The sequence below is a fragment of the Cebidichthys violaceus genome, unplaced genomic scaffold (genome assembly GCF_023349555.1).
Source record: "Cebidichthys violaceus isolate CVI_PGR_0920_01 unplaced genomic scaffold, fCebVio1.0.p SCAF_82, whole genome shotgun sequence".
Taxonomy (NCBI): domain Eukaryota; kingdom Metazoa; phylum Chordata; class Actinopteri; order Perciformes; family Stichaeidae; genus Cebidichthys; species Cebidichthys violaceus.
In genome coordinates, this window is record NW_027176967.1 from 297,642 (window position 1) to 311,949 (window position 14,308).

Here is a 14,308-nt window from a genome sequence, read left to right on the forward strand (position 1 = left end):
CATTAATAAGTATTAATTACAAATATTAATATATTCCATTTATTAGTGACTTACATTTGTTATCCTCCATGGTATCACAGACTAATACTACACATAATATACACAATATGCAAAACAGTCATTAATATTGAACTGTTTTAATTGTTAGTTAATGTGAGTTTCAGGTAATTGACCACTTGCAAACTTGAAATGACACAAGTATCGCTCTGATGGACAGCAAAGCTGTGACTGTCTCACCACAGTCCACACTTTGTTACAGATAACTGTCTCCAGTATTGAATTAAACTGCAATCTTTGTTAAGACCACTACATTCATACAGAGCCCTGTGAAAAGTCGTGTTTTTTTTAAATCACACATGCAGTAGGTTGGACAGAAACACTGCAGGATAATTTAAAGACCTTGCTGTCAACAGTTGAAAATTGAATGGACAATTATACTCTGACGCAAATGTATTTTTTTTAATGCTGTGAGTAACTCAAGCAAACTTCAGCAGATGGCTAGGCGGATACATTTCTTTTGAGAAGATTTTTTTAATTGGAATAACCAATCGGCCATACTTGTTACTACCACCAGATGGAGCCAAAGTCAGACATTCTCCAATAAGACATTATATAGCCTTTCATTTTAAGAGAATTATACAATAACTTAACTAATAATGCTTCATACATATCCTTTACCACATTTAAGTTTAATAACATGCTTATTATATACTTTTTCATCTAAAATAAACTTTGAATTAATGCAAAGTCATATTCCTCCAGTTTGATTCTGATCAGTGGACAGGTCTTTGTTCCTCTGTGATGCTGAGAGTTGTTTCAGTGAGTCAATAGGATCTTGATGATTTGGAGAGTCAAGTTCTCTCTGTGACCGGACCTCCAGATTCCTACATATCAAAATGTTGGCCTTAATGTCTTCTATAAAGTAATCACAGTTTCTTTGAGTTATCAATATTAGTCTTGCGTTCTGCTTACAAATGTTAACATGAGCTGTGGGACAATTAGCAAGCTAGTGTTAAACTTAAACACAGTTAATGGTTTAAAAAAAAAAAAAAGACCAAACAAGATAACATGATTCAACTCACTTTGTAACAGTGTCTTTCACTATGTCTTTGATAAAGTCATACTTTTTTTTAGGTTTCTAAAAAGCTCACTTTTTATATTTCAAAGCTTTTTGGGATGAATTTCTTGTAGGAAAGGTGCCATACACATAAAGCTTGTTTGTCCAGCTCCTTTAGATCAGTCAGAGAAGAGGTTTAATTATAAGTCTGGTGATATATTCTTTATTACTAGAAGAAAAATCCCACGAAAAGACCAAAACCAACAATGAATGTGTCCTTCTAACAAGTATTGTGTGTGTGTATCCAAAGCCTGATGTCCTATTCCTCTGTGCAATAAAGCTCCACTGCTGTCTAAAAACTATTACGAAAACAAACAAAGCCCAACTGGTGCACTTAACATGTCCCCTAACTACCACTGTAGTTTATTTTGTTGTTTTTTGTTGGCTGTCGTTTGTTGGTTCTGTTGTTGAGCAACTCAGTTGTTCTTTGTTACACACAGTCAAACTCTTATCTATTCTCTCATCTATATAGTCTTCATCTATTGCAATACAGCGGTGCTTCTTCAAGGACTGGGAGCGAGTAAACAGTCTCTTGCACTGTGAACACCAGTATGGTTTCTCTCCAGTGTGCACACGTAAGTGTCGGCTGTAACTATAAGAGCTATTGAAAGACTTCCCGCATTGGTCACAGCTGTATGGTTGCTCTCCAGTGTGAATACGGAGGTGACGCATGTAGTTACTTAGACGACCAAAACCTTTTCCACATTCTTTACACTTGTATGGCTTCTCTCCAGTGTGCGTACGCACATGTTGTTTATACGTTTTTGAAATGGAGAAGCTCTTCTCGCACAGTTCACAGCGGAATGGTTTTTCTCCGGTGTGGATACGCAAATGTGATTTGTAATTACCTAACTGAGAGAAACTCCTCCCACACTGGTTACAGCAGTATGGTTTCTCTCCTGAGTGAACACGCAGGTGTATCTTGTAACTACTTAGGTCACTGAAACTCTTTTCACATTGGTCACACTCGTAGGGTTTCTCTCCAGTGTGGTTACGCAGATGCAGACTAAAATGCCCTGACTGCGTAAAACTCTTTCCACAGAAGTCACACTGGTACGGCTTCTCTCCGCTGTGGCTTAGCTGGTGTCGCTTGTATGAACTTAAAAAACTAAAACTTTTTGGACACTGGTCACAGCAGTATGGCTTTTCTTTAGTGTGGACACGCATGTGTATCTTGTAAATACTGAAGTAACTGAAAGTCTTTTCACATTGGTCACACTGGTATGGTCCAGTGTGGTCACGCAGGTGTTTTCTGTATGAACTGTGGTCGCTGAAATGCCTCTCACACTGTTCACAGCAGTATGTCGTTTCTTCAGTGTGGGTCTGCAAGTGTATATTGTAGGCATTAAGTTGGCTGAAACTACTACCACATTGTTCACAGTCGTACAGTTTCTCCACAGGGTGAGTGAGTTCATGTCTCCTTAGACTGCAAATCCGACTGAAAGATTTCCCACACTTCTGACATTGATGGGGTCGGCTGCTGTCTGTGTCCGTCTGCTTCAACTGAGAAAAGAGAGAAATCAAGGTCAGAGTGGAGGACTTGATAAAACAAAATACTACGTACTATTGAGTCACGTGAACGACAGATTGTAAATTGTCAGATAAATGCCTTATTTCAGAACCGTGCCTTTATTAAAAGACATGGTGCCAAAAGACATGTTTCATGTCCTAAATTAGATGGCAGAGGAGGCGAGGCAGGTGATCAGAGAAGGGAGAGGACGCTCTTGCCAAAAAATATGTAAAAGGGCTTCTTTTTACAGAAGTCATGTTTGCGATATAATTGTTGATTAGAGTAGAAATCCATTTAGTAAATCAGTTAAACTGCTTTAACTCTTGAACCCTAGCCCTATTTTAGGCCTCTGCTCGCTCGAAAATTGCATACCCATACTAAAAAGAGTATATTTCTGCACTACAAGCTGTATTTTAATAATTTTGGTGTTATAATAAAGGGAACACTTGTGAGATTTGTTCAGATGTGTAAATATCACTATATATGTTACTGGTTAAGAGTAAATGAAGATGGCACACATTACAAATTGAAAATTTTCAGATTCGCCTAAAAAACAAATAAAAAAAAGAAGCAATTTCAGAATGATTATTTCTTAGGAATGATGTATGGAGCTAAATCCAGGTCAAAAGTTTTGATCATTTGAAAAAATAATTTGAACCTGAAAGTTCAAGTTATGGTCTTGAACATTGAAAAATACAGCAATGTATTCAAAATAAAAATAAGTGAATGAAATTTTTTTTGGGTTGAATATAATTTTGATTCAGTTCTGGAATTTTTTTGAATACATTTATTTTTTTTCATTTTTCACTTTCACATATATTTTGATATTTGAGATCTTGTATTTTTCAGTTTCAGATTTTATATTTTCAGATTACATTTTTTTTTTTTCGGTTTCAAATCTCTTTCACTTTCAGATTGTTTTTTTCAGTTCAGACTTTTGACCCTGATCTAGCGTGGGGGCGTGGCTTCAACTGAGAGGGACGTGTCATCATGAGTGACAGCATCACAAAGAAGGCTGAGGACCTTCCTCAACAACGTTGCCTTCAGGTAACGTGGGCACCACAAGAATTATGATTGAACACTTTCTATACACGATATTCACGTGAATGCAGAGGGGAAAAACTGTGAGCGTCAGCTATCCTGACGGAAACTTCAGAGGGAACCAGCTACTGGTTCGATTGGTCTTTCGCCCCTATACCCAGGTCGGATGACCGATTTGCACGTCAGGACCGCTATGAGCTTCCACCAGAGTTTCCTCTGGCTTCGCCCTGCCCAGGCATAGTTCACCATCTTTCAAGTCCTATCGCACAAACTCACGCTCCACCTCCCCTCAGTGCATTCTTATTCATGCTGAACACTAAACTTTCTCCGCACCCCCCCACAGGACCCTAAAAAGGGTCCGTTCGGGTTTAAGAGGTTCTCTTTCTTTTTCCATCGGCTGACCCTCTTGTTATGCCTTTCTTACTTGCAACGCTCAGCATTGATGAATAGTGGTTGTTGCTCTTCTCTGACATGTTTGTTGTGGTCACTTTCCTTCTTGGTCTTTTTATGTTTTATGTTGGCTGGAAAAGTAATGCAATACCACCGCCCACTGTGTGTGTTTTTGCTTTTTCTTCAGAACATTTGTTTGACCTTGTTTGAGTTGTTCTTGTTAAAAAAGAAACTCAGAGCAGCAGATGTAAGTAGGAAGTGTCATTTCCTACTTACTCTGTCTGCATTGTGCAAATCGGTGATAGATATCATAACTTTATACTACTTATACTGTAACACTCCTGCTTTTCCGTTTTATCCAGACTGTCACAACGGGGGAACAATGTTACATGATTGGACAAGATGCAACAGACTTGCAGTTTGCTGCTAACAGAGTGGCTAAAGACACCGATAGACAAAGCTTTAGCTAAGAAAAAGAAAAGAACAAGTTACTAATTTGTTTGCTTGTGAAGCTTCCTACACCACTGAAAACGTAGGCTTTGTTGACAGTTTCTCAACACTGATAGAAAGAATGGAAGAGTATAAATATTGCATGCAAACACTGTCTCTGTTAAATAGAGAAACAGAGCAGCAGAGTATGAAATAACTGTTAAGCTGATTTAATTGGTGCTTTAGCCATATCGGTGCAGCGGCATGATGGCAGATGTGGTAGCTGGGCAGGTAGTCTGTGGTGATGACAAAATACTGGATAATGTTAATTTCTATTTGATCTCACCTCTTCTGAAGAACTCATTTCACTGGCTTATTGGTGAAAGTCAATGCCCTCCAAATGCTTTTCCTCCCGTCAGCACATTCCAGTTCTGAAATCATCAAAAGAAAGAGACTGGTCAGAGCAGGAACACCCACTATAACGGCAATAATACTGCAGCTAGTGGGGATGTACCAATCCAATCACAGACTGATGGGTATCAGCTATAATGAGCCCAATCCGATAATTCATTTTACGCCAACTGTCACATAAGTGTTTTTACTCGCAAAACTTTTATAAACGGTAACTGTGGAGTGCAGCAGTGGTCTACTCTTTAACTCTCCGCTGTCAGTCTCGCCTCCACTTCCCTGTGCTCCATGTATATGAGCCGGGGAGAAACACCACACGCCACAGACAACAGCAAAACGCAATGTGAGACTGTTTATTTGTTATTCACCCAATTTATGTGCACTCATTTCCAAGCCACTGCAAAAAAAAAAAAAAAAAAAAGCCATGCGAGCAAAAATCCAATTACGTAATCTGTGCAAAACATGTGCAGCCAATGAAAACCAACACTCAACGGAATACAGCTCATTCACGCAACTCAGGTAAACAAGGACACATTTAAAAAGGGAGAAAGACAGTGACGAGGCCAAACAAATCAGAGAGGATTATTTATTTTGTAAAAGAAAACAAAAAAATATTGAGGAACTGCTTGGATGCAGGCAACATTTTTGTTAATGCAATGCAGAGCTATTCAATTGTCATGCATATACATTGGAGTGATTTTGATAGCTTTAAATGTACTTGAAGTGTGAACTGAGCAGCAGTATTATCTAGGAAAACAGAAGTATCGGATTGGTGCTCGGTATTGGCTGATACTCAGTATTAAATGACTTGAATCGGAGTGTATCGTTTTTTTGAGGCTCGAGCATCAAACCATGCACTTCAATGTCCCTGGTTGGAGTCCAGTCAGGGACTTTTGTTGTAGATGGTTCCTTGTCTCTCTGTACTCGTTTCCTTAACTTTCTCTACAATCAAATCAACTGTCCAATAGAGGCAATAAATGCCTATTAAAATAATTATTTCAAAAATGTATACATTCTTCATGATGTTTGTTGACATGGCCTACCTTAACTAGAAAACACTGCTAAATCCCTGAGTTACGCTCATAAAATGTACCAATGTTAGGCAGAGCCGACAGCACAACATTGTTTTTATTTATGCATAAGCGGCCTAAATAAATGACCTAAACATATTGAAATGATGGACAACAAGATGCATCTCTAGACTGAATCAAGTGGTAGAAAATAGTATCATTTTATCATTTTAACTAAAATATACCATCATTCCTCACATAAGCCCAATTTCGTTTGTCATACTGAATCAATTTGTTTTTCCTGCATCAAATTGTGTCTGAATTATGTGAATGGGGCTCTCTGATAAAAATACAAAGAGGCTAGACAATGCAGCGTGATTTCCTACAGTGCAGCTGGAAGTTGCCATAATAGAGCCATACCTGCTTATTCAGATCTCGAATGCAATCCAAAGCGTTCTTGATGATGTTTATATGGCTCAGTTATTAATTAGTAATCAATAATAAAAATAGCAATCAGGGGAAAGGGAGCCAACTGGAACCAGGAGGAGAACCGTGTTTTGCAAGATGAATCTGCCAAAAGAAAACAGATAATGCAAACATAAATTTGACGTCAAAGTAGGGATGTTAGTTTCGGTTAATGTTGAGGCTGAGACAGTTATGCATATCCTTATATCATGCGGGAAATTTACATTACACCAGAAAGGCAAGAAACAACAACTAGGGAAAATAAAGCAGGTAGAGGACAACGGTAAAAGTACATTAGAGTGTGGAGACGGTGCTCAAGGGAGGAAGAGGTTGTTTTGTTTTTTAAGGAAGGATGGACTGGGAAACTGCTTTTAAAAAGAATGGATAATGAGGGAGAATAAAACCTGAAGGTGGCGGTAATGCTATATTTTGGATGCTGTGTGCCATAAAAAAAGAAAAGAAAAAGAAGCACTGTGGCAGAAAGAAGAGAGATTGCTCTGAGAAGATTTGCCGCAACTAATGTTTAGCTAATCTGATATTTGAAAGACATAACACTTTGTATAAGATTAACACGCATGGTGATTGACACTGGGGTTCAACAACTAACCTTATGTTCTAACGTTACATGAATGAATCATTAGTAGTAGTATCAACTGATTGCTTTTGTGAAAGTTTAAGTAAATTTAATTCTGTGCAAAAAGATACTATGCAATACTGAAAATACCAAATCCCCATAATAGAGCATTATTTATATTGAAAGTAGCTTTCACACTGTTTCTGTTTTTATGTTTGTACATTGTATAGCAGTGGAAGACCAGAACAATGAAGGCAATAGCTGTATGGAGAGAAAACAACTCAGAGATAAAAGAAGTCATACCAGTGTGGTTGAGAACGGTTATTTTGGCCTGATCAAAATGTAACAAAAGCCATGTAAACTTACAAAAAGCCTGAAGAAGCATGGACGACATTGCCTCTGATCAAACTAAATTGAATCAGGTTTGTAATTATCAGTTTGTTTACAGAATCCATCTGGTATTTTGGGGCAGGCAGGCACAATGCTATTCAAGATTCAAGTTTATCTACTTATTTTAAGTGATACTGGTTCTCAATTCTATGAAATTTGTACTTAAAATATTTATTCTATAACACCTGTGTATGATAATGGATTTCAGAGAACAGAAAGGAAGTTTCTAATTTTTCCTAAAGATTTCCTCAAAATAAATATCAAAACGTGTCATTTTTCAATATTTTATTCCGTCATCTTAAAAAAAAAAAAAAATACTGAACCTCAAATTAAAAAGGATTGCTGTGACAGATTAATTTAATTATTGCATTTCATAGCAACCCCTACCCTGAACTGGAGAGAGTGACCACTACTAACGCTGATGCACATTATGCAAATCAACATAATTTTGTAATCTATTACATTGACTAACCACCATAGCTCTAGTCCAAAGTTTTAATAAACTAAAAACTATACACAGAACTATAAAGGAAATATTGCAAGAGTTTGTTCAAGAGTTTCATCAGGCTGGGCCTGTGTGGCTGCATCAGTTGTCCATTTAGCACTTTACTCCAAGGCAATACATCTTTAAATCTAAATTACATTACGGTCATTTAGAAGACGCTTTTATCCAAAGCGACTTACAATTCAGTATCTATCCACACACCGTAGATGCAGCTATGGGAGACATTTTGGGGTTAAGTGTCTTGCTCAAGGACACATTGACATGAGACTAGTAGAGCAGGAGCCGGGGATCGAACCGCTGACCCTCTGATTGAAAGGCGGCCCTGATCTCCACTTAGCCACGGTCACCCCGAAAAATGGTGGGTTACCAAAAAAAAAAATCATGCTCCTCAGTAGATGAATCCTCTCAATGTTGATGATCTATGACTTTTCCTCCTGCACCATCCTCAGACCAAAATGTATCATCCCTACTCTGACTAGTTGCATTCCCCTGACATGCAGTGTGCCAGTAGCACCTCTATAACTCTCCACCCCCGTTCTATATGACACAAGAGTCATATGTAGAAAAACATATGTAGTACATGTGTCATATGTAGATGGAATGTTCAGGGGCGGGTGGAGCATGGTACGCCCTAGTTTCACAGCCAGCATTTTCTAACCAAAATACTGCATTCAATATTCTAAACTTAAATGTTTTTGTTTTTCTTAACTCACAAAATGCCATGATGACCAAGATAAGTAAAGGGGAAATGTAAAAAGCTGCCACTTTCCCATGCTCTGCCAGATCATCTGTGGCATGTTTAAAACAACGTACATTTATAACAGGAGCAGGAGGAAAACTCCTAAAGACATTTGTGTCATTTGAGATTGTTTTATGTGTGAGATAATTCAGGCTGTACTTAACCAACTGACCAATAGTCACAACTTGCTTGTCACCTTTTTTCAGCCCTGGTGAGTTTGCATGCCTGTTACATAACAACAAAATGTTTTTCTCTCTTTTACAAATCAAGAGTTTGCACACTTTACATTTCTTACTCACAAAGTGTAATCTTTGCAACAAAACAGGATGTTCCACACATGCAAAAATCGCCTGCATTTGTGTCAATGATCTAACCTGGGGTTCCTCTTTAGAGGCTGTCATCAGCACATACAAAATAACATGCACACAAATGCAATTAGAGACCATGAAGCACCAGGAGAGTATGGAAATTGGCAGCAAGTAATACAGAAACCTGGCAAGCGGTATACTACCAGACTACAGAGCAGCTTCTCTCCTCAGCCTGTAGGACTCATCAACTCATCCTCCATAATTCATCATCAAAAAGTTCTATTTGTCTTATTCAGCAGAAATGAGACCAGGGACTTCATTTTGTTGAACATTGACAACAAATGAACCTCTAACCTTCGAGGCCCACGCCGATTTTCTTTGTTATAATTTGTAATAAGTACCTGGAGTTTACCTTTTATTGTTTGTTTTGTTAGTTTTACTGTTGTTGCCCAAACAGATCCCTTTCTCTTTCTGACTGTCTGGTAAAGAACGTCTTTACATCTCTAGAAGATACATTGTAACAGCTGCTTTCCTCATATTTATGCATAAAGGAGGTGCCACAGTCGTTTTTTAAACATGTGACACAACGTCCGACTATGTCGATCACGTTAACGCACGCAAGTTTAAGGTCCGTCAAAGAAAACTCAATGCTAACGGGCTAGGTCCGAAGTGTATACACTTAACGGTATCTCGTTTCGCTCCAACAAACAACAACCAGGCTCATCCATACGGGGCTAGTTTAGCACAGCAGCGGCCTAGCATTACGCATCCAAGCTAACGCAAATTAATATGCGCAGAGCAGGAAGCAAGTCGCTACGTTTAATCCAGTGTGCGATCAATAATCACTGACAGACCCAAACATACCAAGAAAACAGTGCAACATGTACCTTTCGCTCTCCCACAGTATCTCTTCTGCTACCAATTTCTAGGATATTGCCACGCAAATATCACCATCTTGGATAATCTTCTTCGTTGGTGTTTTACGACAGCCGGCATTCGTTATGGTTCACTGCTGCCATCTTCTGGAACATGTCTGTTACTGTGCCACTTTCACATATACAGTTGTGGTCAAAAGTTTACATACACTTGTAAAGAACATAATGTCATGGCTCTCTTGAGTTTCCAGTTATTTCTACAACTCTGATTTTTCTCTGATAGAGTGATTGGAACAGATACTTCTTTGTCACAAAAAACATTCATGAAGTTTGGTTCTTTCATGACTTTATTATGGGTTAACAGAAAAAGTGACAAAATCTGCTGGGTCAAAAATATACATACAGCAACATGAATTAGCAATTTTAGTGACTTAGAAAGTTGTGTCAATGAAATGAGCTTCATAGCATGGCCTCTTAACTTCTTGTGAGCGATTATGAGTGACTACAGCTGGTGACTTCTCTGAGGCCATTTAAATAGGGCTCATTGGATACAAACGCCCACAAACGCTACAATGGGAAAGTCAAAGGAGCTCAGAATGGATCTGAAAAAGCGAATCATTGACTTGAACAAGTCAGGAAAGTCACTTGGAGCCATTTCAAAGCAGCTGCAGGTCCCAAGAGCAACAGTGCAAACAATTGTTTGTAAGTATAAAGTGCATGGCACTGTTTTGTCACTGCCACGATCAGGAAGAAAACGCAAGCTATCACCTGCTGCTGAGAGAAAATTGGTCAGGAGGGTGAAGAGTCAACCGAGAACCACCAAAAAGCAGATCTGCCAAGAATTAGAAGCTGCTGGAACACAGGTGTCAGTGTCCACAGTCAAGCGTGTTTTGCATCTCCATGGACTGAGAGGCTGCCGTGCAAGAAGGAAGCCCTTGCTCCAAAAGCGGCACCTTAAGGCTCGACTGAAGTTTGCTGCTGATCACATGGACAAAGATAAGACCTTCTGGAGGAAAGTTCTGTGGTCAGACGAAACAAAAATTGAGCTGTTTGGCCACAATGCCCAGCAATATGTTTGGAGGAGAAAAGGTGAGGCCTTTAACCCCAAGAACACCATGCCTACCGTCAAGCACGGTGGTGGTAGTATTATGCTGTGGGGCTGTTTTGCTGCCAATGGAACTGGTGCTTTACAGAGAGTAAATGGGATAATGAAGAAGGAGGATTACCTTCAAATTCTTCAAGATAACCTAAAATCATCAGCCCGAAGGTTGGGTCTTGGGCGCAGTTGGGTGTTCCAACAGGACAATGACCCCAAACACACATCGAAAGTGGTAATGGAATGGCTAAATCAGGCTAGAATTAAGGTTTTAGAATGGCCTTCCCAAAGTCCTGACTTAAAATCCCATTGAGAACATGTGGACAATGCTGAAGAAACAAGTCCATGTCAGAAAGCCATCAAATTTAACTGAACTGCACCAATTCTGTCAAGAGGAGTGGTCAAAGATTCAACGAGAAGCTTGCCAGAAGCTTGTGGATGGCTACCAAAAGCGCCTAATTGAAGTGAAAATGGCCAAGGGACATGTAACCAAATATTAGCACTGCTGTATGTATATTTTTGACCCAGCAGATTTGATCACTTTTTCTGTTAACCCATAATAAAGTCATGAAAGAACCAAACTTTATGAATTTTTTTTGTGACAAAGAAGTATCTGTTCCAATCACTCTATCAGAGAAAAATCAGAGTTGTAGAAATAAGGGGGAAACTCAAGAGAGCCATGACATTATGTTCTTTACAAGTGTATGTAAACTTTTGACCACAACTGTATACTGTATAATGATAATCTTGCTCTCATTTTCTTTCTTTCCATTTCCCTGCTATAGACTGCCTACTGCGAGCTGACTCATGTGAACAAATGGTCTATCTGGGGGAGATTCTGGGCTCTTTATTTTACGCTCTGAACTTTTTCTGTCTACATTTCGTCCCTTTAATTTCCTTTTAATTCCAATCTCAGGTATTTCTCCTTTAACCTTGGCTCATATTTTTTCTCTGCTTTTTTTCATATTCCCTGTTTCTTCTCCACCAGTTTGAATTTAATTGAATTACTAGGAAATTGTGCAAAATAACTATATAATTTGGTGAAATTTCATAAAATTATTACTAAATGATTTACTGTAATATATAAATGTATTTATTGATGAAACTTTAAATGCCATATTACTATTTATAGTGATCATAGATTTTATTTAGGCATCCATTATGGATGATTTTAATGTTTTTGTTAACATTGTCCAGCTGTGTCACTATCAGATTGAAAACCTGACGGTGGTGACAAAAACGTACGTTTTAGTTTAAACTGTTTTGGGTAAACGTATGGTGATTAAAAAACTCTTAAGTTACAGACTTTACATTCTTCTAGGTTAGACTTCTTCCTCATTCCATGTACTTTAGCGGCATCAATTTTAAATGTTCGGATTGGCTGTATTCGCATATCAAACCATGATCCAATTACTCTCAATTTAACTTTTCAAAGCCCAGAACACACTTAACGAGGGCAATGCACCAAAGCCTTTTTATGGAACCCAGAATTCTACGACTACATCTGGAAAGAGCTATCCATGTTTTTGAAAATGAATCACAATGACTCTGTGAATTCCTCTACACTCTGGGGAAACTATCAAAGCAATTGAAGGACTGCATTTTATTTTTGTAGTGGAAAGAAAGATGACAATTATATTCAAATAGAAGAACCGGGAGCTAGAATTTGTAAATTGTGATGCAAAAACAATATCCAATTAAAGAAATCTATGAAAATGTATTGTTTTAAGGGCTGTATAAATTGTGGTAACAAACTGGATAATTTAAAAACTTTTAAGGAACCATAACAGCCATATTATAGTTGAATGTCTCAAAGACCCACACGGAAAACATTGTTTTACATCTAAGAGTAATACTATATTTTACAAACATTACAAATGTGCGTCAGAATTACATAAAAGTGAGCGTGTCACTCAAGGTTGTCCACTGTCCCCAGTTAGTTTCTATTGACTTTGAACCTTTAGCCAAGGCTATTAGATTATACCCACATTAACGGTATCAACACTGAGAAAAAACTGCTGCACAAACCCGATGACATCCCCGCCTTCTGCCTTTGCTAACGTGTGCAAGACAAAGCGTCTTGCCGCTCTGGTAATGAGAACAAGCTGGTCTGGGAGGGCTTCAATATTTCACAGAGCTTTGTAACACGTTTAGCACTGTTTTGAATGAAAATTGGCAATGAAAATGGTTGCATACTAGCACACAGGTGTAAGAAGTGACAAATACAGCAATGCACTGTGATCCCTGGCATGTGGATTTCAAGACAACTGGAGACGCAATTGTTTCTTCCAATCATTATGTTGCAGCCATCCGATCCGAAACCCACTACATTTTCTGTATGTTGAAAAATTCATAGTACTATATTGTGTTGAAAAAAGTCATATTATAGTATGTCCAAAAATGTCCTAAAAAGTCAAAATAAAGAATGCCGAATAAAACCTCAGAAAAAATCATAGTATAGAATGTCAAAAAATGTCCTAAAAGTCAAAATAAAGTGTTGAAAAGCGTCAGAAAAAGTCACAGTATAGTATGATGAAAACAATCCATTGTATTTAATGTAAAAAAGATAGTCATAGTATAGTACGTTGAAAAAACAATATACTGTATTTTTCAGTACAACATAGATTCAGCAAATGGTGCTAAGCTGGTATTGAACCCAAGCCAGTAAAACATTTTTAGATTCAAAGAGTTTGGTTTCTACCTGATGAGCTAAAGCAGACTAGTATTGTAATCATGTAAAAAAACATCAAAGTAGATCTGGTAGAAAAAAGGTCATAAAAATATATATGTCATAAAAACATCATTAACATTCATTCATGATACGTCGAAAAATGTAATAAAAAGTCATAGTATATACCATAGAATGGTATATAAAAGGCATAGTATAGTATGTCGAAAAAAATAATAAAAAGTCAAAATAAAGAATGCCGAAAAGATCTCATAAAAAAAATCTAAATTTATTTAGATTTTTTTATGAGATCTTTTCTCATTTTTTATGAGATCTTTTCGGATCTTTGGCATTTATTTTGACTTTTTTCGGCAAGATTGCCGAAAAAGTCAAAATAAATGCCAAAAAAACTTCATAAAAACTCATATAGTATGTGAAAAAATGTCAAATTATAGAATGTCGAAAAAACGTCATAGTATAGTATGTCAAAAAACAATCATAGTATAGTTTGTCGAAAAGAGTAATGAACAATCATAGTAAAGTATGTAGAAAAAAAGATTAATAAAAAATCATCGTATAGTGTGTCGAAAAAAATTAATAAAAGTCAAAATATAGTACGTTTAAAAAACCTCATAAAAGTCATAGTATAGTATGTAGAAAAAAGATATTTGCATAGTATGTCGGAAAAAGTCATAAAAAGTAAAAAAAAAAAAAAACAATTCATTGCATTAAATATCAAAAAATGTCATAGTATAAAATGTCGAAAAGAAGTCACAGTATAGA

At 37.4% G+C, this 14,308-nt stretch overlaps 1 protein-coding gene across 2 annotated transcripts; it reads right to left on the reverse strand.

Moving 5' to 3' along the window:
• Positions 1-9,852, reverse strand: LOC137866402 (zinc finger protein 709-like). Of its 2 annotated transcripts, XM_068702288.1 has the most exons (4): positions 9,774-9,852; positions 6,326-6,475; positions 4,834-4,918; positions 1-2,620 (listed from the first exon to the last, which is right to left on the reverse strand). In XM_068702288.1, exons 3-4 carry the CDS (start codon positions 4,849-4,851, stop codon positions 1,481-1,483), a joined length of 1,158 nt encoding a protein of 385 aa, XP_068558389.1. In that variant the 5' UTR covers positions 4,852-4,918; positions 6,326-6,475; positions 9,774-9,852; the 3' UTR covers positions 1-1,480. The 2 variants fall into 2 exon arrangements, with proteins under 2 accessions (XP_068558389.1, XP_068558390.1); XM_068702289.1 differs by lacking the exon at positions 6,326-6,475 and having other exon boundaries at positions 9,774-9,832.
• Positions 9,853-14,308: the final 4,456 nt, after the last annotated feature.